General features: G+C 41.2%; 1 protein-coding gene across 1 annotated transcript in view; it reads right to left on the bottom strand.

Annotated features, from left to right (window-relative positions):
• Positions 1–27,709, bottom strand: part of CSK (c-src tyrosine kinase) — a 97,129-nt gene that overhangs the window by 17,049 nt on the left and 52,371 nt on the right. The window contains exons 2-5 of the mRNA XM_018558945.1: positions 19,937–20,014; positions 15,624–15,737; positions 14,598–14,710; positions 3,245–3,464 (exon numbers count right to left, since the gene is read on the bottom strand). Of these exons, the coding sequence (XP_018414447.1) occupies positions 3,245–3,464; positions 14,598–14,710; positions 15,624–15,737; positions 19,937–19,951 (462 nt within the window). The 5' untranslated portion in view covers positions 19,952–20,014. The remainder of the gene's footprint in view (positions 1–3,244; positions 3,465–14,597; positions 14,711–15,623; positions 15,738–19,936; positions 20,015–27,709) is intronic.

The following is a 27,709-nucleotide window of genomic DNA, read 5'->3' on the forward strand; positions in this document are numbered from 1 at the left end:
ATATATGATAAAGGATATGTGTGACGTTTCTTCCTAAATAAAGCTGAAGAGAGTTCTCATTTTGTCAAAGTAGCAGTGCACAGAACACGCAGAATGTGGCTGCATGCTGTCACTTTAGCCTATCTCAGTTCCTGGCACAGGAAGCTGGGTGAGGGGATTACTCATGCTCAGGAAGATGTTCGCACCATATGGTTATGTACAGTGATGCTTGAATTTGCAAAACAGCTTGCAAATAATATGCAACGCATTTCTGCAGAAGCAGTTTAATATAAAAAAAAAAAAACCCCACTACGGAATGTTCAAGGTAATACCAAAGTTAAACATGAGGTATAAGCACAAAATGATGTCCCTATAATACTTGTCATGCCTTATGCTTCTGCAGTCTCCAATATCAGTAGAATCTGCTATCTCCACCTGACTAATTAAAACCCATAAGTGAAAAGTTGGCTTCAGCTTACACATAGAGGCTTGGTAAAGGGGCAACTCCATGTTAGGTACGTTCATGGGTCAACGAAGTGGGGAAATTCTGTGTTTTGGCCAGAAATTGATTTTATGAATGTGCAATACATGAAAATAGGTCAGGATAGGCCTGTCTGCGTACTTCCCTGCTGAGACAAGCCCTTTCAAAAAGGTACCAATGGGCCATCAGCCTAAATGTGAAAAGTTTTTTCACCAAGGATGTGCGTGCTTCTGGCAGTTTTGAGCCCAGCTTAAAAAAGTGAAAGCAACCAACTTTTAAGTTCGGTCTCCTACAAATAACCTAAGCTTTGCTTTTTTTTTCTATAGGAGCAAATAGATTTAATACATAGGAAGTGAGGGTAAATTTCCATAATGTGGATACAGGCCACAATAAAAAAAATTGGCAGAGGTTCTAACCATCCCACACTTTCTCTTAAACTGAATAGGTTTTATCTGGAGTTTGCTTTAATCATTTGTGTTTAATGAATAACATTCATGTACTGAATGCTTTGTTCATAAAAATGTTTCTAAAATGTTTTCCACAAAATGAACTGATACCAGTTTGCCCCCCAATACCATGAATTTAAAGCTGAATATTATGCACACAGCTATATGCACGGTTAAACTACATATGCGGGAGCTGATCAACCTTGTCAGTTTGAAATTTACATTGCCCTACCAGACTGCAGAACCAGAATGCTGACCTGACCTTTCTCTGCTGCAGATGAAAAAAACACTACCAAAGTCACCTCCCTGCCCCATATCTGCTGACTGCGCAGTGAAGACAAAAGCAGCAGACTGATGAGTTCAGCTCTCTTCTATCTCCTCCTGTCAGCATGCTCCTTGTCACTATATGTGCACTTCAGCTTAACTGCATTACGTTGTGTTTTGTTTGACTGGAGCTCAGTTTTGGACACAAGATAACAGATTCCAAGCCAGGTTGTAATTGCAATATTTCCTTCTCTAAGAAAAAATTGCTGTGGGAATAACATGCAAGCTTAAGCGCCAAAAAGTCTGCATATACAGCTAAATGCTGGCCCAACCCCTTCAAATTTTTATTGCCCCATCATTATGATCGGCTATCTCACATGCCAATAGGAATGTGCAGAAGTAAAGAAGGGGAGGTCGCAAGCTTCTGCACTACGTAGGAAGGAGTTAACAAGCTTTTTACACTATGAAGAAGTGCTGAAACTTTGCCTGTCAAAACAGCCTGGCATTCAGCCATATCTACAGGCTTTTTGAAGCTGCTTCAGGTATTTGCAGGTATACTTAGGCACAAAAATGAGGAGTGGTACGAGTCTGGAAACCAGGCCTCAAAAGCCAGCAGGGCTGATTCATAATACTGTATTATAGTCATTTAGGACTCGAGAAGCGAGTAGAAGGAGACTTGGGCTCTTGATTGTAACCCATAGGGACTTGTAATGACCTGATAAGGGATCTAATTTACCCCTCCATCGGTTCACTTTATAGGGAGATATTATGACAACATTTTGCATATAATTAGGCATTTTTAAACTCAATTGCTGTAATGAACAAGGGGTCCCAAGGACTCCGATACCAGTTAATAATGAAGGTTGTGGTATTTGACCACCTTCTGTCCAGCGGCCGTTCATAAACGGCCATACGGGAGCCTTGTAGATGCGGGTGGGCGTTTTAAAACGTCCTTCCCTGCCCCCACTCATGCGAGATCAGAGGGAGGTCATTACATGATCTCCCTCTGATCTCTACTCCGATCTGTGAATGCAGGAAGTGATGTGTATTACATCACTTCCACATTTAGCTGTCCTTCCCGGCTACAGAAGGCGGAGAGAAGCTGGTGAAGTAGATCTCTGCTTCATCAGTTTCTGTGGGGGTCCATACGTGACATTAAGAGTCTTAGAGACCCCTGATGGAGGACCTGTCACATAAATTGGCTATCAGGTAGGGGGCTTCTTAGTCCTTTATGTGATATTAAAAAAATATTAAACAAAAAAAAAAAAAAAAAATTAGAAAAAATTAAAGCCTAAAAAAAAAAAAAAATCACAAAAATGTAAGAAAAAAAAAAAAAAGCCCCTCACATAAACATGCAAACACGTGTCGGGTGCGCCTACGTGCGAAAAAGACGAGTGCACCCATTGCGCTGCACAAGTTACATTCCATTGCGAACGTCAGAAGGGGAGCAATAATTATAGGGCTATCAATCACTTAACACTAAATTGATGAGCAGTAAAAGCTTTTAAAGTGTCCCCTATGGGCAATTTTGGGTATGCTAGTTTTTTGCGACTTTGCAGGCGTGCAGAATTTTAAAGCTTGACATGTTTGGTGTCTAATTTTTTTTATATTTTACCAAAAAATTGGGGTGATAATAAATGTTTCATAACATAAGATAACATAGGGAACTGTTTTTTTTCACAATTCAGTACTTTTTGTATTAATTTTCGATACTTTTTTGTGATTAAATACCAGCAAAAGAAAGTTCCATCTGTCCCATAAAAATTATATAAAATTAATTTCAGTACAGCATTGCATGACTGAATAAATGTCAGAGTACCTCAATACTGTAAAATGGCCTGGACAGGAAGGGGGATGGAAACTTCTAAAAGGACTTAGATTTTTAGGAAAATAAGAGAGGAGCATCATTTTCAGTACCTTTTGTATTTGTTTGGGTTCGTTCCTACTTTCCACAAAAAAAAAAAGCAATACTATACTGTGGGCCTTAAGAAATAGAGTTGTAATGATTCTGTTATGTGATCCAGTGATCTTGTTTATACTAGACTAAGAACCATTTTCGTTCAGAGCTTCTTACCTCCACCAGTTGCATTAGGTTATCAAAGTATGCTTCTTCATCGATGGTGAGCTTTCCATTTTTATAGATAATGCGATAATGCTCCACTTTCCCTTCACAGCTCACACATAGTGTGTAGTCCCCTGGATAGTTTGTGCTCTCCCGCACAAGAAACAGCCCAGTTTCTGGTGGATACAGGAGCCGTTCAGCCTGTTCTCTGGTTATCTTGCCATGAAACCATCTAGGAGAAGAAGAAAAATAAAAGTTGCTTAAAGCTGTGTACCCAAACAATTCAATTCACAGTTGAAATACATAAATGTGAATTGCCGCATCTGACAAAAAGGTCTTAATTCTATTTAGAGAGTTTTATACTCCAGACTTCCCAGTCAGTCAGACGGCACAGCAAGGCTCTGAACTAACTTTTCTCGACTGCAGTTAAAGCGAAATAGGTTGGTCAAACACCATCCCAATATAGCTAATGAAGATGTAAAACATTCAAATAAGTATATGTAACACAATGTTATACAAATGGTAACAAAGTACAAAGTGAATACACAATGTAAAACAGTAGAAAATTTTTTTTTTTAAAGATCACTAAAGGCTTGGTGTTTTTTCCTCAATACATTATTGCGGGGCAGGAGATTGAGGGCAGAGAAGCCATAGGCTCCTTCTGCTGTTAATCAACCTGATGGGCGGAGAGGAGGGGCATGCCACAGTGCTGCGTGCGTCTATGGACGCACACAGCCACTTGTGTACAGGAGCACACACGGGTGCCTCCATAGCAGCCGCTTAGCTGATGAAGTCACCCGTGCAGGGGGCGGAGGAGTGCTGCGGGAGCCACTAGAAAACTAGGAATTAAACATTTTTTATAAAAAACAACAACGAATTTCTTGTTGTATGGGCCTCCTACTTCTAAATATTAAAAAAACACACGGGAAGCTTTAATATCACTTTAGCAGTATGTCTTATAACAATGTGTCCAAATACTCTGATATTGTCCTTTGATCCCTTGAAACCAAAATACTTGTGATCTTCTGTGCAAGTAAGAAACACACAGGTGCACCCAATTGTCAGATGAAATATCACTATGATCCAATTTATAATCTATTCTAGGGGTGCCAACAAGGAATTTGTTTGTAGAATAAGCAAGAACTGATTTTTCTTTTTAACTTTACTCTTTGATGTTACCAATGCATGCAGGCAAATATCTATGGAAAGATCTGAAACATGCAGTCTTGTGCCTGGTACCCTTCGAACCAAAGACAGCTAGAGAGTGCACAAACTATCTGATGGCAGCTGCAGAAACCTCTTGAGAGCTACAGAAATCGCTTCATTGCAGTGACGGCCTCTAAATGTTGTGCTACAAAATATTAGGTTAAAAGGTGCCATCATTTTTTCCCATGTCATTTTCATTCGGTTCAGTGGCGTCACAGTCATTTTGGTGTCACCCCCCTCTGAAAAGTCGGGCGCTCGCTCATGGACCGAACGCCCGACAGTATCAGGAGAGAGGAGGGGACCCGGGGGCATACCTTATCTCGCCGGGTGACTGTCCCCTCCTCTCTCTGCCGGCGTCCATCACCAAGATGGCCGCCGGCAGGTATCAGAATACTGCCGCACACGTGCGTGGTGACGTCACGCGCATGCGCAGTGACGTCTCGGCGGCGTGACACTCGGTTACCGATCCGGGTGTCACCCAGCCTCGGGATGCCCCTGATTCGGTTTACCATTTTAAACATCCTGTTGAATCCAAAACACTGACATCTAGTCCAATTTAGTAAGGCAAAACGTAATCCACTGTAAGAGACCAATCATAACCTCAAATCTGGTGATTAATGCAAAGAACTGCCTGCTTTCACTTAAAACATAGCGCCAGACAAACAAACAAACAGTCTGCAAGTGCAAGAGAACAGGTTCACCTACTAAAAGCTTTGTCATTTTGTTCAGCTGCTTTTGTGATGATAGGGTTGGTTGGAATTTGTTTGGAGGCGTTCTCTACTTTTAGTGCACAAAAAAGACATGGGTCAATAACCTATGACATGCTTCTTTAAAACTTCTAAAAAGCAGAGGTGCATTTGGCTGAACAAAGAATAATAGTTTTCAGGGTTTGAAAACACAGAAATGTAAGGACAACAAGGGTAACCGTTTCTACACTTCTCTCCAGACAATTCTTTTTAGTGTATGCACAATATTAAAATATAGAACCCTTTACATTCTCTGTAAATGATGTACTGCCAGTAGATTAAGCAGCACCACCAATACTTCCAAAGGCCACACGTGAAGGAAACCGTTCCATGATGCAAAAAATTCAGGCATAACCACTTAGTGTTACAAAATGCTATGGGCAAGGCTGTATATCACACAGATGAAATGAATGAGACTCAAAGACAAGATTTCGCTGTTTTAAAGTGTATTTTCACCTTTGCAAGCCAAAATGGGTTAACAACACCTACTTTTTATTTGTTACAGAACTTAAGATTTAATAACTGCTGCTTAGATATTACTATTAGTTTCAATAATCCTAAAAAAGGTTTTCTTCTAAAGTAAAATGCAAGGGGGCAGGGGTTAATGTTTAATTATGTTAAAAATCAACCCTATCTGTACTGTACTGGCAGATTTCATCAGTTGTAAACTAGATTTACTACATTAAAAGTACTTTGAAGTATATATTTCCACTTCTATAGCCACATAGGGATAACACCTACTTAGGCCTCTCACACGAATCAGTGCACGGATCCTCACTTGATCTCAGCAGTTACGGCCCCCGTGTCTGTCTATGGGGAATCACATTAGACACCCCGCCCCCCCAATCCGGCATGATTCGGTCCGGCAAAATGGATCTCTGATCCGTTTGTTTTTCCGAAGCTGGCCCCGGAGTCAAGGGTAGCATTGGGCATCCGATCAGGTCCGCCTGAAAAACTGACAGGAATACCCGATCGGAACGCTTGTGTAAAAGGGGTCTTATATTTGTTACCTGTTCTCATTTACATAGCATACTAAAAAGAAAGAAAGAAAAAGTGCTCCTTACATATTACTAGTTTTCTCTCAATTTATTTTTCCTCTGGAATGTAAGGGGGGTGGGGAGGTTACTAGGGATGCACCGATACCGAGTATTTCAGCGAGTACTCATACTTGCCTAAATGCTCCGATACTTTCCCCGATACCAGGCAGTGCCATAGGGGAACATGGAGCCAGCTTCCCGTGTGATCAGGAAGCTGGGCGGCGACTAATGACCAGTCCCCCGGCTTGCTGATTGGTCGGGAAGTCGGCTCTATGCTGATTGGCCAGGAAGCCGGCAGTTCATATATAAGACAGGAAGCCGGCAGTTCATATATAAGACAATGTGACTGACCCATGCAGCGAATGACCCTGAGCAATGATGTTGGAAGCTGACTGCATTTACCGCTACAGCTTGTAGAATGTCATTGGCTTAATTTGCAGCTTTGCATCATGTGACATGTTATAAGGCAAGTAGAGAATGAACAACCTTTCTTGGGTTTCTGATGCTGTCATGCTGATTGAGAGATGACGCCAAGTCAACAAGGGGTCTCTGTGCAAGACCAATTTTTGCCGCCCCCTCCCCCCCCACAATTTAACCACTGATAAATAAAAAATTACACATTTACAGTGTATCAATAGACAGCTAGATAGAAGCTAATAGTGGTAAAATATATTGAAGAGTAGGAGGGGCTCCAGTACAACAGCTAGGTCCATGCTGATTGGCTGGGAATCCGGCTTCCCAGCCAATCAGCATGGAGCCGGCTTCTCGGCCATTCAGGAAGCCGGGCCATTACTCGCCACGCGGCTTCCTTATTGGCCGGGAAGCCAACTCCTTGCTGATTGGCTGGAGAGCTGGTTTCCCGGCCAATCACAATCAAGCAGGCCAAACAACTTGGAGCCAGCTTCCTGGGCAATCAGGAAGCCGGGCGGTATGTCATTACCCGGCTTCCTGATTGCCCGGGAAGCCGCCTCCATGCCAGTGGAATCACTGGTATCGGTACTCGGTATCGGCAAGCACCGAAAGCAGAATATCGGTACTCGATACCGAAAAACTGGTATCGGTGCAATCCATAATTAACCCTGTGTGTACTGTGCTGGCAGATCTCATTATTCGTTGTAAACTAGATTTGAACACCATCAAAAAAAATCCCTTCATTGTAACGACCACCAATCACCAAAAATATACGATTTTCCAGTCCGAATACTGACTGCCCTCTAACCATATAAGCAGTGTCATAGCGTGGGTTGTCAGTTCTCAAGGCAAGGCAAGTATTACGCCCCCCTACCTCAATGTGTAACCCCCTCTCCTGCACCCTGACACTCTGCACTGCCTAATAATGCCTGTACCCCAATAATGTGTAACCCTTTTTTTTTAGCGTTATGCGACAGTTTTTCTAAAACAAGTGCCAGAGCCCAGTCGCAGCTGCGACCACTGCAGCCCTGTTAGTTCTGTTACAGACACCAAGTTGTAGAGGGGATTACAAATCCCAGCAATACATTATACAGCAATGTAGAATGGCACCGGCTATAGGAGGACTAGAAATCCCAGCTATACATTATACAGCAATAAGGAATAATACCTACAGCAATAGAGAACAACATCAGCTATAGGGGACTACAAATCCCAGCAATACATTATACAGCCATGCCGAATGGCTGCCAGCTAGAGATGCCAGATTAAATTGTTAGTAATGGATATAAACAAAAGTTAAAACATTATCGTTGCAGTAACAGCCATTCTTGTCCTGTACATATTTTGGGGTTGCCAGAACATGTGTTCTTGTACTGAATATGTATACATGTATGAACAAGTTTCTGCACCAGACAAAGATATCCAACTTAGAAAATAGACTTTTCACCAATTCAAAATCTCCTGTCATCATCTGCGGATCTGTTTAGCACCTCACCACTAACTCAACAATCACCAGATCACATATTTAAAACAGGTCTAACGTCTAGCAGTTATAGCAGGAGAAGGGTTTTACCAGAGACTCTCAAAAGTGGTTTGCTAGTTATCAGTATCAAACACGGTTAGAGCACAGATAATGAAACTCTCAAAATACTGTGTTGTAAGTCTGTATAAGGACAGAGAAAAACATAATAAGCAAAGTATTTTCACAAGACATAGACTACTTTGATTAAAGCACCAGGAAGGAGAAAAGAAATCCATTCTTTGAGTAAATCTTTGAAAACACAAGCAGCACATGCCTAACACTCAATACCGTACAATTCATTTGTGTAACAATGTCCGCGCTTACCTGGCTACTGAAACTGTTCGAAACACTGGCGCTTTTGACATTGCAGCTACTGAATGCAGATACGGCAGTTACAGAACACACTTGATAATGGTGAGTACAAGGACTTTCTACACAAGGAAGTACAACTGAAAATATTTTTGGAATGTGTAAGCAAAAGGAGGGCAAAGAACAATTGACAAAGAAACAGGTAACCCTGCCACATAGAGTCAAAGAAACCCATCAGAAAAGGTGTAAATCTACCAGAGACAAATTTGGATAGAAGTTTGCAGGAACTCTCGGACTATGACCTGACTCGGTATGAAAATAAAAATGGTTAAGGTAATGTTTGTGAGCCCTGATCACAAGGAGGTGCTCAGTATTATAAAGTGGAAATAATAAGATTAAATATTAAGCAAATTATATTTACATTGTACAAGCAAGATCTGCAATTAATAACACTGGAGATTTCTCAAGAGGAAACTTAATATAGCGAGTGCTGTGTCGGTGCCACTACACTAGGAGAATCAGGATATACAAAACCAGGAAGTCTCTGAATATCACTTCAAAACTTACTGAGATGTTTTTCAGTAACAATATATGGACACCCAGAGACTTTTTTCCTACAGCTTTAAAGTGGAAATTTGCAGAACAGTTGAAGCAGAACTAAAGTATTTTTTTTTTTTTTTTGCAAACATTCAACCATTTGGAGTATGTACCTTAAACAGCAGTGCCTTAAGGTACATTCTCCTATTGGTGGGATTCATTCTTTTGCCAAATTGTTGTTTTGTTTTTTTTTAAATCTTTTGTATTTCTGATTGGTAGGGATGCACCGATACGATTTTCTCAGTATTGAGTACCGATATTTTTTTCCGGGTACTCGCCGATACCAAAAATACAGATACCAGAAGTCCCAGTAAGGAAGCTGGGCGAGTAATGACTCCCCACCCGGCTTCCCTATTAGCTGGGATTCGGTCTCCATGCTTCTTCATCACGAGGTGACTAGGAAGCATGAAGCCCCCTTTCTGGTCAATCAATAAGCCGGATAGAGGGTAATGACTCTCCACTCTGCCTCGCCACTAGGTGACAAGGGAGCAGGCTTTCTGGCCAATCAGGAAGCTGGGGGGCAGGAAATGACTCACCGCCTGGCTTCCTGACTGGCCAGCTGGCTGCATGCTCCCTCGTCACCAAGTGAGGAAGCGGAGGGGGGGGGGAGAGAGAGTAATTACCTGCCCCCCATCGGGAGCATTTAGGCGAGTGCTAGTATCGGTATATCCCTACTGATTGGTTGTCTATGAGACAATCATACCAATAATATGATATATATATATATATATACTGGCTTATGAGGAAGCTCCGAGGAAGGTGTGATTTCCACAAAACGCGTCAGCTCTGTTCCTATTTGTTGTTAGATATACCGCTTGCTTTCTACCACTTACATGTGAGTAGCTCTATATGCTCTGGTAATTGACTTCTAAATAACATTAATGCATGAAGAGAAGGCGCTCTTCTGTTTTGCATGTTTTCTAAGGATGTTTCCTAATAGCCTTGTGGACAGCAGCCTCTCCTGATGTGTCCTATTCAGACGATTTGTGGTGCCTAAGTCTGCTGAGTGCCGAGATTGAGACTTTGATTTTTTTTTTTATATCTGCTTCATAAAAAAAACCTTTTTCTGTTGCTGTGGCACCTAAACATCCCCATCCTGATATACTATATAACCTGCAGGTCAATAGCTTTAGTTTGCAGCTTGCTTTTTCATTCTTTTTAGCTGTCATGAGTACAACACAGCCTATAGTTTGTACAATATGAAATGGCTCTTTGCATTCAGCCAACTACTAAGCTGCATGAAATATATAATTATTTATTTTTCCTACCCAGAAATGCATATTCAGCATCTGAAGCCTTTTCTTTTGACAGACTGACCCTTGATATTGCCTTCTAATTGCATTTTCTATGTTGCCAGGCCAGGAGCAATACGAGCTAATTTAGTAGTTTGCTAGAATAAAAATAAACCATTTCATGTCACCGATATGGCCGGTGTCTCTGCCTTTAAGTGAAAAAGTTATTTCTAATTTTAAAATCATGTAGGATGTTATTTACGCACGTGTTACACATGTATATTTTGTTGATGGGAACATTTTATGATTTTTCTCATTCGGCTCAAGAAAGATCTTACAGTGTATGGCCAGCTTAAGGTTTAAATTATGCAGTTTAGATCGGGTGAGTAAACATGTACGTTGTGCAGTGACAAGCTATTTAAAATTATTGCTAAGATCTCCTTGTTAAAGGCTGCAATAATACAACTGATTACCCCATTAAAATAGTGAATGACACGAGGTACACAAGGATCTCAGCTAAAGCCAGGAAATCACGGCACTGAATCTAAGGCTTGCCATAGGTGCAAATCCTTTTAACAACATTATACCCTCTGCATATGCTAAGGATTTTAGTGCTGTTTAAAGGGAGACCTACCACCAACCTGGGGAAGAAGCAGACACTAAAGGATTAGCAGCACACTGAGGTCATCCCTTTGCTCACTCAGCTGTCTCCTCCTGCCAGCCTTGTCACCATATTTGCATGCAACCCACCAGAATAGCTTCCAGTCCAGCCCCTCTTTATTCCATTCTGAATGCTGCAGTATACGGGAATGCAAGAGGCTGTTACCATGTCAAATGCAGGTACTTAAAAACTAGTTGATTTTAAAGCAGAACTCCTGGCAAACAAAAAAACACTTACCCCTGCAGTGGGGCTACATGTTTTTACTTACCTGATCCTCTCCCCACCCCCCGGCCGCTAGAACCGCACCCACAGGTTCTTCTACCCTTCCCTGTGGCAGTCTAAGGAACGCTGAAGTCATGTTATCTTATGCAGGTCCATTGAGCTGCATTAGACATCCTTGAGGGACATTCCAACATCCGGGGCAGAGGGGAAGAGGTGAGTGCCGGTATGTAAAACAGCTTTATTTGCCTCCCCTAGAAAAAAATCATACTTAACCCTTACAGCGAGGGGGTTGCCCTACCACAAGACAGTTTTTTCTTTGCCCGGAAGTCTTCTTTAAAAAAAATACATTTTATTGAATGCAGAGTAGTGTTAGTTGTTCCTGAAGTTTAGGAAGCTTCACTATGTTTGTTTAATAACTGGTTAAAGGTTTTAGTGTATCTTCTGAAATACTCTGCTGTTTAAAGTGTTTCATCCAAAATACTAGTCATGTTTTGTGCAGAATCGACAGGGATTGATCCTTGAACATGTCTTTACAGCCCCCAGGGTCCTAAGCAGTAAAAATCACTGCCATGGATTTGCAGGGGATCTTAAAGTTAAATCTTAAAAATGCATACAAGTACCATAACTATTAACAAAAATGTATCTTATTTGTGTATCACTCAGCTGTAGACCATCAAATCATCTCTGAATTGGTGCTGACACTTGTCCTTCCTTCTGGAGGGTGGCTACTTTTGTTCTCCATGGTCCCTGTGTGTGTTGTAAAGTAGCCACCACTCCAAGCTCACTCCCAATCTCAATACAAATCAGTAAAAAAAAAAAGTGAGATTGTAGTCTATCACGGGAGTGAGCTTGGAGCAGTGGCTACTTTACAACACACACAGGGACCATGGGGAACAAAAGTAGCCCTCCTCCAGAAGTAAGGCTTGTGTCAGCACCAGTTCAGAGATGATTTTAGGATCTACAGCTGAGTGATGCACAAATAAGACACATTTTTGTTATTAGTTAGGGTACTTGAATGTGTTAAGCTTTAACTCAAGAGTTTAGTGTCACTTTAAGTGTTGGGTAAAGCTTAGGGGTTTAGGTTAATATTAGTGCTCAGAGAATATTTCTACTGCCCGGGTCTAATAGAGCTGTGAAATGTATAGCAGAGTCCTACAACCAAAACAGAATAATAATCTGAGTGGGGTCTGCTTTGACTCCATTTTGCTTGAATATAATTACAAAAGTAATAGGTGTTAATCTACATGGTAGATCACTGTGGCAGTCACAGATGTGAAAAGAAATGGAGATGCAGTAAGAAAGTGATGTGAAACTTGTGACTTGTTTTAGCAGCTTAATTTTCTCTGTTCCCTTTAACGCCTCAGAACATCAATGCAAATTACACCTTCCTCTTCAACAACTAATCCCCTAACAACGTCATACCATACCTAAGTAAAGAGGACAGGAATTACTTTCATAGTCCCAAACAAATACAGCATTAATAACTGGGGAGAAAAACAGCAAAACAGTATTGTAAATCTTCTCTACTTTCATCTACTAAATGACAAGAGGACTTTAAAATAGATTTCCACTTCTACAGCCAAAGAGGGATAATGCCTACCTATATTTGTTAAATTTTCTCATTTACATAGCATACTCCCCCACCCCCCCAAAAAAAATGTGCTCCGTACATACCAATTGTTTTCTCATATTACTGGTTTTCTCTAAATACTGAACTGTCCTATGGAGTGCAAATGAGGTGGGGAGGTTACCATAATTAACCCTGTCTGTATGGTGCTGGCAGATCTCATTATTAGTTGCAAACTGTTCTAACAAAGGGTTAAAGATGTAGAAGCATTGTAAGTTAGTGAAAGGTGTCCTTAGTCTTTCTAAGGGGGACAGCTACAGTGTCTTGTCATTTTTAAATTTTAGATTTAAGACTTGCCAGCTAAACAGAGACATCTAAAATGGTAACATTATTTTTATTATGCCGTGTTTATAGAACCATATTTATTTATTACAGGTACTTATATAGCGCCGAAAATGTACACAGTGCTTTACACAGTTGCAAATCCCCATCAGTCTCTGCCCTCAAGAAGCTTACAATATAAGGTCCATATATCATTTGTATACCTACAAGGGCCAATTTAGACAGAAGCCAATTAACCTACCAGCATGTCTTTGGAGTACGGGAGGAAACCGGAGTACCCTGAGGAAACCCACACAAGCACAAAGAACACATGCAAACTCCTTCCCGATAGTGACCTGGCCGGGATTCGAACCAGGTACTATACACACACACACATTTTTGTGTGGCAATCTTGCAGAGGTGCGTTCAATCTCATATATAGCAAGCATATTTAAATAAAGAAATGCCAGCTTCTTCTGTAACAGGTATCAGCTGTCTTGACAGGCCCTATTTAAGATTAATAAATCAGTTACCACATCCAGAAGGATGCACCATGATACCCCAAGTCTCCTCTCTATATAAAACATTTAACAAAGGCATGCTTTCTGAACAACTACAGCGCACTTATATGGAATAATATGATGAAAGCACAGTAGAATGCTAACCTTGACTATTGGTAAAGTCCCCACCATTACTGCAACTTTGGTTTGTTGCAGGCAGCTAAGCAAAGCCCAGAACAGCTAATAGGAAAGCACTGCATCCTTGAATCCCTGCAATTGGGAAAGCGTTAATAAGTAAGAAGAAAAAAAAAAAGCCTGCCATGATAATTAGATGACCCAAACGTGTTTCTAGGCAAGTCAAGCCAAATTAAAACTTTGTCTTGATTCATTGAAATACTGTGATTGAGAGCTCCAGCAGACAGAGGAATACAGGGACGTTTTCTGACCACTACAAATTGGCAGAAGGTAGACATGAGGCATAAAATGGTAAAGTGGGTTATGGGTTAGTTCACACCAGAAACTGCAACACAACTGCGTGTGTCTGCGCAGTTGCATTGCAATCTGTTTTGACGCGTTTTCTTTTGCTTTAATAAAATGCTAATTAGACAATTAGGTCACTTCCTTTATTCTGTCGGAGCATTTCCTTCGTTTGCTTTGGAGCTCAGACATGCTTGCTTTGTTGGCAGGCATGGTGATAGTGTTGGCTGTACCTACAAAGAGAAAGTCCCTGGATGATGACACAATCAATTCTGTGTCTTTTTGGGGGGATTTGGGATGCGTTCCGGTGTGTTTTGATGTGCTCCGGTGCGATCAGATGCAGCTAAAATAGGACAAGCAGTATTATTTGACTGCATCTGAACGGACTGCAAAGGTGTGAATACAGCACAAGAAAGCCCATAGGAAAGCATTGTGATGTATTTTGGCTGAAGCAGCCAAACTGAACAGACTGCATCACAATTGCATATGGTGTGAAATAACCCTAAGAGTGGTTAATTGTAAACTGAAGCTTTTGTTCAAACATCTAATGTACTCACGGCATTAGGCTGAGCTTGGCCCCAGCTTTAACACCTTCTCTTTTCTGAACATAGTTGGCTGGTATGAATCCACCTCGTCCCAGTTTATTTTTTGCTTTGTACCAGTTTGGATCCTGTAAAAATTAAAGACATTCTTAAACATGTTAAGATTATCAAGCACAACTGTGCTAAAGACATTTTGCAATTGGTCATTTTGCTTTATTACTGTTTGAAGTCCAAAACAAAAAAAAACCTCTGTATCACAGAGATTATTAAAAGAACTAGTAACACAATACAAGAAAGTGCAACACAATACAAGAAAGTGCAACACAATACAAGAAAGTGCAACACAATACAAGAAAGTGCAACACAATACAAGAAAGTGCAACACAATACAAGAAAGTGCAACACTCTTTCTCAGTTACATTGCACAAGCCACAGTCATAACTGCTCATAAGTACAATGTCAAACACTAAAACTAGTTCTTGTCTTAGTGATTAACTTTATAATCAAAAAGCACATATTTTAGTTTCCAAAACACCTGCCAATTTCTACGCTCACGAAGTAAGAGACGTTTGACCGATATGAAAGTCCCGAATTAAATGGCAATTGAGAGATTAAAATAAGCCTTTCAAAAGTTCCTTACACCTTCATAATTTGAACAAATCAGGGCCCACCTTCCCTAACCATCTCCTTTACAGGGTACCATTTTTTTCCCAAACTACATGTACACATTAGATACACATGAGAAAAAAAAAATCTAGGAGTCTACTAGATATTGTATCACATATATCATGAATGTTTACATTTTTTTGGTAAGGTAATGTAAAAAAGTAAGTACACACCATGGATATTGCCTGTTCAGAAATGTTGAAAAAGTAAACAAAAACAGTAGAACTGTATTCAAACAGTGTCTATAATAAGGTGACAAACTTGAGTAAAAAAAAAAAAAGAACAATTTGCCTTTTCAATCATTTTGCAACAAAAATATAAAAAGAAGTCATGATTTAGCCCATATATAATAAAGTACAGTGCCCTTTTGTTCACCTTGGTCACAGCAACAATGGTCAAGAATTCTCCTTTAGTAAATGGAAGATCTTGGTCTGTTTTCCCATCAAAGTCGTAGTTAGCAACACATTCTGTACCAGCCTGCCATGGTGTCTGTTATGCACAAAGAGTACAACAGAAAAAACATTATAAACACTATGGAACAAGTACCTAGAGATACACAAATAGCATGTCTGCTAGAAATCTCAATCATGTGTGAGCAAGAGACAGGGAGGAGAGGACACCTTTTAGATATAAAGCCCCTGCCAGCCTTATTTTGGCTGTGTTCCCTTCACTTCCTGTCCTTTAGAGAGATTTTCACTCATTTAATTTGTGTCTAAAGTGATAGGAAACATCAGCTTTGTTGACGCTGGAAAAAATGTCCCCAATGAAAGATTTCCCCTCGCTTCCTGTTATGGTGACAAAGGTAAAATTGTGGATTTCCCAACACTTTCTGTACCAGAGACAAAAGGTCACATACAGGGCCTACAAATTTAGTAGCACCATCTTTTTATTCTACCGGGCCTGCGCTTTCAGAAAATGTATGGTTTGGGAGGTCTTTTACAAACGCTAGCAACGCAGCAGTTGAAAAGCGACCATGAGCTTATAGCAGAACTGTAAATGCCAGGTCCGTACGGCATACGTCCTTGGCCAGCCGGGAACACTTTCGTTCCTCCGTATGCCATACGTCCTTGGCAGGGGAAGGGTTAAGCCAGGTACGGTTATTGTCCCTGTAGTTGAGCTAAAAACCCATCTAGAAATAAAAAAATTGTCGTTTATGATCACGTGCCCCAAGAAAGACACTCTGGATTTAATATTGAAAGATCACTTCTAATATTTAAAGGAGAACTATGAGGTGAGTGCTTTTCACTCACCTCATAGTTCTAGCCGACCTGTGACAATGAGACTGTCACAGGTCGGCTCAGTAGATCGGGAGGTGAGCGAACATATACCGGCGTTCGCTCACCTCTCAATCCTGTCACAGCCCTCTGCCGTGACAGGGGAGGGGCTGGATTCCCCCCTCCTCGCTCCGCCAGCGCTGACTGGCGGATCGGACGGGGTGGGTACAGCTGGCTCTGCCTCTAGATAGGCAGAGCCAGCTGTCACTCACACAGCTGGGCGGATCCAGACATAATTGTCGGGATCCGTCTCAGCGTCTGTAGCTCGCGGTATACTGAGCTTAGGGTGACGGGAGGACGCTAGTTTGTGTCCTCCAGTTACTCGGAGAACTATGGGGAAAAGCATTAACCCCATAGTTCTCCTTTAACACATGATATCAACATCTCTACTGGGTGGTGAATACCAATACCTGCTTCAAAGTTTAGCGAAAACATTGGTTATTTTCAGTAACAGCCACAGGGTAACATGATTGACAGACTGCAATCTCAGTCAGCTTTTCCTCTAAATATCAACCCACCCTTCCTGCTTCCCTGCCGGTCACAGAGTCGGTCTATGACATGAGAGGGTCAATAAGCAGGTGCACACCTAGCTCAGCTATTTCTGCTGTAGTAGAAATTTGAATACAACCTCAGCTGTCTATACTGCTGGAAATACCAATGTGGTTTTTACTGCCAGCAACCTCTGCTTATGCATTTTTTTGTATCTCATGTTTAGTTTGAATAGTTTTCCATTGATTTGGCTTTTGTAACATAATTGTCTAATGCCTTGGTTCTCAACTGGTGGGTCCTCACCCAAAAGTGGGTTTGGACCCCGTGTTCAGTGGAAAACACAAAAATTCCCCAGCCTCAACCTGCCAGCCAGCCTGCAACCAAACAAATAGCCCTGTCAACAGTATGCGTTAAAATCAGAGGTTTTAGTTGCACAAACTTTTGGCCAAAAATATGTAGAAGCCACACTGGCCAAGGCACCTCTGCAAAGTGTGGCCAAGGCACCTCTGCAAAGTGTGGTCCTAACTCTATGTGTGGACCACACTTTGCAGAGGTGCCTTGCCGCGGCAGTGTGGCTTCTACATATTTTTGGCCAAAAGTTTGTGCAACTAAAACCTCTGATTTTAACGCATACTGTTGACAGGGCTATTTGTTTGGTTGCAGGCTGGCTGGCAGGTTGAGGCTGGGGAATGTTTGTGTTTTGTATTGTTGTAAGCCTTCCCAATGTGCGCCCTGCTATAAAGGCTGGTTATAGATTCATGCATGTACCATCTTTTCCCGTGTTCAGTGGGTCGCCTCGTGCCTTCCACTTTTCTAGGTGTGAGGCTCCTCTGCCTCTCTCTAGTGCAGCACTGTCAGTTCTCACGCCAAGCAGCCAATCGAAATATGCTGCCGGACGCCAGGTATCAGCATGGGGTGGGGTCGGGGTATGCCGTGAGGGAGTTCTGGTCTAATGCACGGGCACCTTACATTGGCTGAAAAGAATGCCAGAGCATACATTTCACTGAACAGACAACTTCACTGGAAGCAAGAGAAACCTTCAGCTGCGCCAATGATAGACTTCTCTAAAGGGAGCCCATAGTGTGTTTTCAAGGACTACATATTTTAAGTCAAATTCTAATACTGTAGAATTTATCTTGAAACTACTTTTAATATTTTACTTTGCTGCATTTACATATTTCGAGTACTGTATTTATTATACAGATGTGTGGTCATTAGTAGAACATGTCATTATTAAACCTGTCTAAAGGGAATGTACAATATTTTTAGGAGAGCAGCTCATAGTAAATAATATTTTAGTATGTTAATGTATTACAAACATTAATCTGCAATTAAATATGTAAGCAGAGGACAGCCAAAATTTGCTCACAGGCTCTAGTTCCTGTTCTACTCTTCACTTCTACACAGGGGTTGTGCTTTACTTCGCCTCCTCACAATGCAAGCCAATACGGTCATTTCTTAAAATGTTTTATGTTTTGGATATCAAGGTGGTTACAATACCGCACTGCAACTGCTTGGTAGCCCCATTTGGCAAGCAGCACCGCCTGCCAAATGGGTCATGCTGCATAAAATGTACTGTGATGCAAAGCATTATGTCTGCAGCATGTGTACAACCTTGAGTGGTTGCTATTTTAACCAGTTGACATCCGCGGTGTTAAACCCCCTTCCCATCCAGGCCATTTTTCAGTATTCAGCGCTGCGGTACTTTAACTGACATTTATTCTGTCATGCAGCGCTGTACTGAAATGAATTTTATACCCTTTTTTGGGGACAGATAGAGCTTTCACAGGCAGGGGGTGGTAAAGATGTAGCACCCGCTGGTCTTCACCAACCCATTTGCTGCTCGTGTCAACTAGGCCTTAAGGACGTCTGAATGATAGCTTATCTATAAATGTCTATAATTTATAGAATTAAAAAAATTGACAAACAGGCATGTAAAAATGGCACATCAAAGCGTCTCTGTGCCTGCATTTGATATTGGTTTGAGACACTTCCAAAGTTGTTCACAGTTCAACGGCATGCGTGTTTTATCTGCAGTTGACCTCCTTCTCGCATCAAACTGCTTTTGAAATCTCATTGACTTGCATGCAGAGAATAACCTGTGACAGACCTTTAAAAAAAAAAATGACTGCAAAAATCATTTAAAATATGCAAATAATTTATACATGCAATACATTTTCCTTTAACAGATAAGGCAAGTTAAGGCAAGCCATATAAAAAATAAATTAAAAAAAAGAGTCCACTATCTTCAAGCTGGCCATACACTGTTCTATAAATTCTTTCCACTTCACGGGCTAAACGGGAAAAAAAATAGACCAGATTCCTCCATCAACGCTTACGAGCGTTGATGGAGGAATCCCCTGCTGTTTTCTTTTGTATTCTGACAGCGGCCGCTGGCTGCTATCAGAATACTCGAAGGAGCCTGCAGCTGATTCTTCTTATAAAAGGGATGTTGGCTGGAAGGACGTCGACAGGGGCAGCCGCTGTGCGAATTTGAGACGGTTCATGCAGAGCCAGCCAAAATTCGCAGAGTGTATGACCAACTTTAGGGAACTCAGCCATGTCCTCCTGGTTTACACCAAGAGAGAAGAAATAAAACAGTCACTGTACAATACTATCAAGCAGGAAGTAGAGCCTGCATTTGTAATGATGAAATACAGCTATCCGTATGTATTTACAAATGATACATAAAAACAAGCCTTTTAAACATTTCCACACATTGATAAGGATTTGCATTATTCGGTTAATATTCATGTATATCTAAAAAAGTAAAAAAAACACACTATAGTTTTCCTTTTAGGAGAACCCAAAAAATATATAAGGCAGGGAATAAATGAAGGTATGAATAAATCATACATGTCACATACAGGTCAGAGATTAAATTAGTAAAGGAAATACTTAGTCTATTAGGAAGACAACACAAACCTGCACCACCGACATGTTGGGAGCGAGGCTTGGAAAGGGGGTCTCAGAGAGATGTTAATTTGCCAAGTATCATCAGACCTATAAAAAAGAGAAACAAAAAACGCTGTAAAAATGTAGCAATATAACTAATGCAATCCACACAGCATTTGAAGAGAGAACATAAACACTTCTTACTAAATATGAAAAGGTCAAAGTACGACATTTACAGAAATACATTTATGCTCACATAAAAAGGACTAGAAATCAATAACACTGGCACATCGCTGAAATATCGGCTACTTGGTAACTCAGGATTTCTGCTCCTGTCAAGCTGTTTACATCTATATCCCTAACCACTGCCTGACAAAGTTCATGTTGATTTTGATCACAGTTTCAAACAATCCACATTAGTTCACAAATCCACAAATACTATTTGAACACTTTTTCCTTTCTTGCATGTCAGGCTGCTGATCTTCATCAGGATATTTTTTTTATCACTTCCTGTCTACATGCGCTCACTCCAGCAAAACTGTATGGCATTGCTCTAGATTGGCTTCCGCACAGACATTGCCATGGCCCTTTACATGCTCCACAAAGAGTTCTTATGATAGTGTCACAACGCAGAAGAGAAATTAGACAAAGCCAAGTCCCCCAATAACAGGAAGCACTATAATGGCAGGTTCACAAGGTATTTGTTTCAAATGAAAGATGCAGAGTTATGAAAGACTTTTGAAAATATATTAATGCCTGAGATTTTGATAGATGTATATAGGTTTTTTTTTCTCTACAGGTGAGCTGCAGGCCAAAACCTCCACAAGGTTTTTATTGCCTTTTGTCCATGTTAAAGTAATTGATTGAAGTGAAATCTGTCTATTTATTCAATAGCAAACTATTATTAGAGCAGGGTAGCGGTCAAATATTCATCTTGACCGACCAAAGCTGTGGAGGAGGCCATACCTGTCAGCAGAGGGCTTATATGTGTGAGGCTTCTCTCATAAAATAACCCACCTGGTAATGAAAGTGGGCTGAAAACAAAAACCTGTTGGAAGTCACATCATTTGCAGCACAACGTCGTCAATATAATGCTAATTATTATACAGGATTTCTATAGCGCCAACAGTTTGCACAGCGCTTTACGATATAAGGAAGAAATTACAATCACAATACAATTCAAGACAAGATGGTAAGGAGGGCCCGGCCCATGAGGGCTTACAATCTAAAGGGACAATGCTAATGAAATAACCATTGACAAGCAGTTAAATCTATTTATTCACCGGTGCAGTTCAAGCATTAATGACCAAGGACAAGTTTGTACATCAGGAAGGTCAAAGAAAAGTCAAAACTTTTAACCTTCATGCTTGTTCCAGATCAGTGACTGAATCCGCTAGGTCATCATGACAGCCAGAGAACTAGCATTGGCAGGCTGTATGTTTTCTATGCAAGTTATAGGAGCAAAAGAAGACAAACTTACAGTGGATGTGAAAACGATTATTCCATACTTTCAGGAGGTTTAAACTTTGAAAAACACTTTGCTTTACATTATAATACCTTTCAGTAAAAAGATGCATTTTAAATGTAATCGTTACATGGTGAACAGGAAAGTAAATGTAGTCGAGGAGACCTCATACGTTGAGGTGAAAGGGTTGCTCATAAGTGCTATCAGCAAAGATTTCTTTTTTTTTTTTTAGAATAGTTAGCTAAAAATTACCAGCCACAGCACAGGAAGTGGGTTTGTGATGCATAGTGGAAAGTTTGCAACACCCACAATTACAAAGATGGCTGTTTGATTCTGTCCTATTGTTGGCAGTACTGTATGTAGTGATATAATTCAGCACAATGGTAGAGAACATAGACAAGATCAGCTTGTTCTGGGTACATAGATTGTGTAAAAGAACACACACAGTCCCACAGCAGGTTCACAAAGTATTCACTATATATCATTTGTCTGGCAATAAACAGACAGGCTGTGCTGATTATCCCCGTAAAGAAGATTTGTGATCTGTACAGGAATCACAGGATATCATACTCTGAAAAAGAATCTAATGGAGAAAGCGATGAAAAAACATTTAATCCCCTTTATTCCACACTAAAGTTAATTTTGTTTTTTTAAGATCATATATTAGCATAAGGTACTCTCTTACAAGTCAGTTGAAACTGGATTGGCAGAGGAAGCCATTAATGGTAGCAGTTCAGGACAAAATCTAACATCAAATCCCCTCACCCTCCAGTTTTTTTGTTTGTTTTTTTGCTTCATGTATTAGTCTTATCTGCCAAAATAATTATCATTCTACTTGGTGGGTCTTTTGATCCAGATCCCCCTAAAAAACAACACAGTAAGGTCCTGGGTGTTTATCCAAGCGATCAGTGACAGGGTGAATTTTATCCTTGAGTTGGGCTTTAAGCAGTACACCTTGGTTCACAACAAGCTTCCCTTTCCATTCCCAAGCTTCCTGCTCACATTTCCTGCAAGCAAGTTCACAGTGTTAAACTGCAATATGCATTGTGGGAGAGCCTGATTGGCTTTTACTCCTCCCTCTCCCAGTACTAATAAAACAGGTGAGTAGAGGAAGTAAATATCCATATAAATTCTGATTACAGTTCAAAGAAGCCACAAATCTAATGGAAGATTAGATAATTTGGTGGCTACATTGTACTTTATATGTTTAAACAAATCTCACCTTGTATTTTTTTTTTATAGCTCAGTCCCTTAACTCTGACAGTGTATGTTACTTTTTATCCCGTGCTTCTGTATGCAGTAGAAGCTGAGATATAGACTTTGACAACTCATGCCTCTTCATTTTAAACCACGCTCTGCAAAGGAGACTGCCTTTTGATTGACAGCTCTTATCTCACTGTCTATGTATTTTTCAGACACAAGCGAGTTCACAGAAAGAGGGCACACACTCACGGGAATCAGCACAGGCACTGGAACTGGAATGGGAGCCTTGTTTCTGCAAAGTGCAGAGACAGTGACATAAGAGCTGCCAAAGTCTGTAGCTCAGTATCTCCATCACACAGAAGCATGGGATAAAAAGCAACATACACTGTGGAAGTTAGGTGACTGAGCTGTGAAAAATAGTAGATGAGACATCTTCAAACAAAAAATGATCTTCCTATGACAAGTAATCTGATACAGCAGTCATTTGTTTGGAAATAGAAGGAAGTGTCTACGCTGCGATGGATGACACCTAAACTACTTCTTTCCTGCAGTCCTACCATGTTCATTCATTCAGTCTGAAAGAGGCTTAAAACGTACTAATTCCATTTCATTTCACTGTCTTTAGAAACCAGTAATGGCAAACCAGGAATAAAAGGCATAAAGCAGCTGTATACAATGCAATCTTTTCCGCCAGAGATTACTGCTGCCTTTCAGTGTACATCCACATGAAATGGCTTGGAAAATACATGCACCATCAACGACCTCTGACCAGCAAAAGCACTTGAACAGAATGGAAATATAGGGTACTGCCATAAAGGCTTTGTCCATTAGCATTTTAAAAAGGTGTCCATGTGTCCACCTACACAGAAACAGCAAAAAAAATAGTGCTTAAAAGTTTGTGACTAATCTTTTTGTTTGGGGAAAATAGTGTGACATCTTCTTGGCTCTCTAACCCAACCATCCTAATGCATTACATGCTTGTTGTATTCTGCAGTACCTTTGCCCTTTTTTGTCTACTGAATATGCTTGGGATGCCAAATAGTAGTTTTTAGGCTCAGCTGGGAAAGTTGTTGTTATTTTATTATATTGCTATGTTTCATAGTAAATGAGTGGTGTGTGATGCATGTTAAGGGGTTAAAGCAAAACCTGATGAAGCAATGAGGGCATTTTTAATTGCACTAAGCTAATGCCTATATATATCCAATCAGGTGACCGCGCTGACCAACGAGTGCTTGCAATTTGTGAGCGAAATTCAAAAATCGATAGCACAGGGCTGTGCTGGACGGGAGCACGGGGTACAGATAGTACACCTGTACAGGCAGAGGGGAAGGATCATTCGACTGCCCAGCTACCACAATATGGCACACAGTGGAATGGGGGTAGAACTGTATGCAACTAAACGCACAAACAATGTCCTGTATTCAGATGGCAGGGGCGGCGGGGTTGGTTTTCATTTTTTTACTTCATTACTTTCCTTTTTTTTCCCCACTTAACTTTATTGCTATCACACAGGGGATTACAAGCCCCGGTGTGATATTGTTTGGAGGCGACAGGTTCTCTTTATGAAGCCTGCTCTCCAATACACAAGATCGAACACAGCATTGTGCTCTACCTGCTGTGCAGCCCGGCTTGTGACAGCCGAGGCAGGAAGCATTGCGAGTACAGCGCTCCAGTCTCACTGATCACACAGAGCAGATCAGAAAACGGACGTTCTCCGGTCTGCTCCCAGCTCTCCATCCTGAAGTCATCTGCTGTATACAAGTAATCTGGATGGCTATACAACCGCCCAGATCACTTGCACAAAACGAGCGGCGGCTCCCCTACTCTTGCCCGCAGCAGGGCTAAATGTAGAAAGAAAAAACACCTGCCCGGAGTCTGAAACTGCAAGTCCTGGCATCGGGCAATAGGAATTTGCACACCCCTGAAGGAACCACTGCCATCACCATCATCCCATTTACCAATTGCAGATGATAGTATAGGGCTTTTAGGTGTCCCTAAAACTTTCCTTGGCTCTTAAATAGGTACCTTCAGACCCTTGTGATCTACTATGGTGTGTTGCATAAAAGCTGACCCATGACAAAAGTCCCTGCATTTGTTTCCCCCTTCTTTAAAACGCAAGCCTATGGTAAAGCAAAGCACCTGTCAATTAATTTTTATGAACTCCAGACCACACAAAATGAGACATGCAATATTTGTCTGGTCTGGAACGGACTGCGCTGGTGTGAACAGAGGCCAGAAATAGCATAGGGATACATCAGGATACATTTTGGGTCCGGAAACAATCTGGTCTGGTGATGATCAGGACACGGTGTGAATGGGCCCTTCATGGTTATATTCCTGCACATGCTTTTATGTATGAGCCCGTACAAAATCCAAACATGGCTTTATCCAGTTTCATCACACTGCCATCCCATAGCTGCATGAGACACTTACTTAAATTGCAATATGAACGTCAAACTAACAGAAAAGCAGCAGGCAGGACTTTTTACAGTGCTGTGATAACGGTCTATTAAAATAAAAAAGTCCATACTTTTTACCTACCCTGGAACATGTACACTTATGTATGCATTGAGAAAAAACGTTACCTGCCTCATTTATCTTCAGTGCACTGCAAGGAAATGCATGCGTTTCTTTTTGCATACATTGAGGAGCAGAGGTGCATTTGTTAACTCCGTGTATGTACAGTATGATAGGTTCCCATTGAAAATATATGGAAAAGCACTGCAGCATGCATACACAGTGCATTATTGTACCACACATAAGCGTCTATGAAAATAGCCACCCAACAGTGTTAATGAAGCCTTAATGTTATGGGGGATGGGGTATATGGGGAGGCTTTCCACTGCAATTTGAATTGAATGTGGGGGTTTTTTGGTCTTTTTTTTCCCCTTCAAATGGGATTTCATGTGCGTTCCAGTACGTTTGCATGTGTTTTTGATGCAATCCAGAGCAACTAAAATAGGGCAAGCAGTATTTTTTTCCCTGCCTGCATTGGAGCGGACTGCACTGGTGTGAACAGAGCACCATGAATCCAATAGGAAAGCATTGTGATGCATTTTGAATGCAGCTGCCAAACTGAACGGACTGCATCACAACTGCATCTGGTGTGAACTAGCACTTATTCGGGAGTAATTGGTAGCCCAAGATTGTGTGATGCATGGTAGGGAGCTGAAGAACAACAGTAGTTTAATTAATGGCAAGAAAGGGGGATCTGTTTTTTTGCATTTCCCTGTTGTACGCACTGTTTGTGATGAACGCCAGCTGTAAAATTTGGCCTACCCACTTTTTTCAACCTATGAAATTCAATGTCGAAAACACTAAGTGTCCAAATCACAACACTGCATTCTGATAATGTGCTATGATGCATGTTGCATGCATTGGTGCCCCGCAGTGCCATCCATGGTGAATGGCACTGCAACACACCTCCAAAGTAAACTGGCAGCAATAAAATTCAGCCTGCACTAGTTTTGTGTGCATTTCTGTATAGTTCAGTTAAATAATTTTAAATAGGCTGCTAAACGCACCGCAACACAAATCAATGCATGCATTGTGATGTAAAAATACACAAGTTACAGACAAGGAGCACAAATGTATAAAAAGTCACAACTTCTGATTAGCATGCATGTTCCAGCTCAGTGATATCACGAGTTCAGCAGGACAGCGTGTTTCCCCGAAAATAAGACACTGTCTTATATTATTTTTGGTTAAAAAAAAAAACACACTAGGTCTTATTTTCGTGGTAGGTCTTATTTTTTTTTTTTAAATGTACAACAATCCACACTTATTACACTTAATACCGGTAGAAGACTTACAAGACAGGAGTGAGTGGCGAAGGTAAGAATAGGGTGATCAGGGCAATCAGGGGTGCCGTACCAACCAATCGCTGGCCAGAATGAACGAAGCGCACCTAACTATCGATTCCTCACAGGTGGAGTGCATTTGGGATCCCTCTGCCTGTGACAGGAGACGGCACTAAAGATGAAACATCGGCTTATGTGGCTCTGCTCACTCTGCTGCCGCCTCGCTTCCTCTAGCGCTGGCTTTGTTTGCACCGCTGATTCTATCCCGCGGCTCTTCAAGTTCCCCCTTATGCCACCACCGGCCTTGGGAATGGTCACAAGTAGGTCTTACATTTTAGCAATTCCCAAAAATAGTACTAGGTCTTATTTTCGGGGAAACACGGTAGCTTGTGCAGAACAGGCCAGCAATGCCAGCCTGCATCTCGTCTCAGTAAAGTCCTTATACCAACTTTTATTCCAAAAGCAAAAGGATATGTACAGCTGGAGGCAGTACTGCAGTCAAAGGTTGGACTATCTGGCATACCTTTGGAGGAGCTTTTATACACAAAGCTCTCAGCACATTGATTAAATATATTTATTAGGACACCAGGCCAACAATGCCATCCTGCATCTCGTCTCAGTAAAGTCCTTATACCAACTTTTATTCCAAAAGCAAAAGGATATGTACAGCTGGAGGCAGTACTGCAGTCAAAGGTTGGACTATCTGGCATACCTTTGGAGGAGCTTTTATACACAAAGCTCTCAGCACATTGATTAAATATACTTATTAGGACAAAATTTATATATATATATAAGCGCATTGCCTTGTGGGGCGTTCAGCGGTCGAACAGACTGCCGAACACACGAACTAGCGATGTTCAAGTCGAAGTCATGTTCGACTCGAACATCCAGCCTATCCCTACCTACCATTAAATTGTATCAATGCCTAAACTCAAGTGACGCTAAACTCAGTAGTTAAATCTTAAAAATGCATTCAAGTACCTTACCTATTAACAAAGCTACCTTATTTCGCATCACTTAGTTGTAGATCCTCAAATCATCATGAGTTTAGTGTCACTTTAAATATTCCTATAGCCTTCAGGTTGGCCACGTGATGTTCAGGGTGCTCTTCCTGTTCTAATCTTCTCTTGATTGTGGGTGGTCCTTGATGATGCAGAGAATGGTGGTGATGTGATGTGATGATGTCTGTATCGCTGCCTACATTGTTGCATCATTGAGTGCATTGAGCGCATTAAGTGCCCCTGTTATGCCTCCTCAGGGTGTCCTTAAACCTGAAAGACTGAGGGCATCTAGTAGCAGAAGCTATTATCTCCTCCCCAATGCTGTACCTTTCAG

The sequence above is a fragment of the Nanorana parkeri genome, unplaced genomic scaffold (assembly GCF_000935625.1).
Source record: "Nanorana parkeri isolate BGI_ZX_2015 unplaced genomic scaffold, ASM93562v1 scaffold369, whole genome shotgun sequence".
Classification (NCBI taxonomy): domain Eukaryota; kingdom Metazoa; phylum Chordata; class Amphibia; order Anura; family Dicroglossidae; genus Nanorana; species Nanorana parkeri.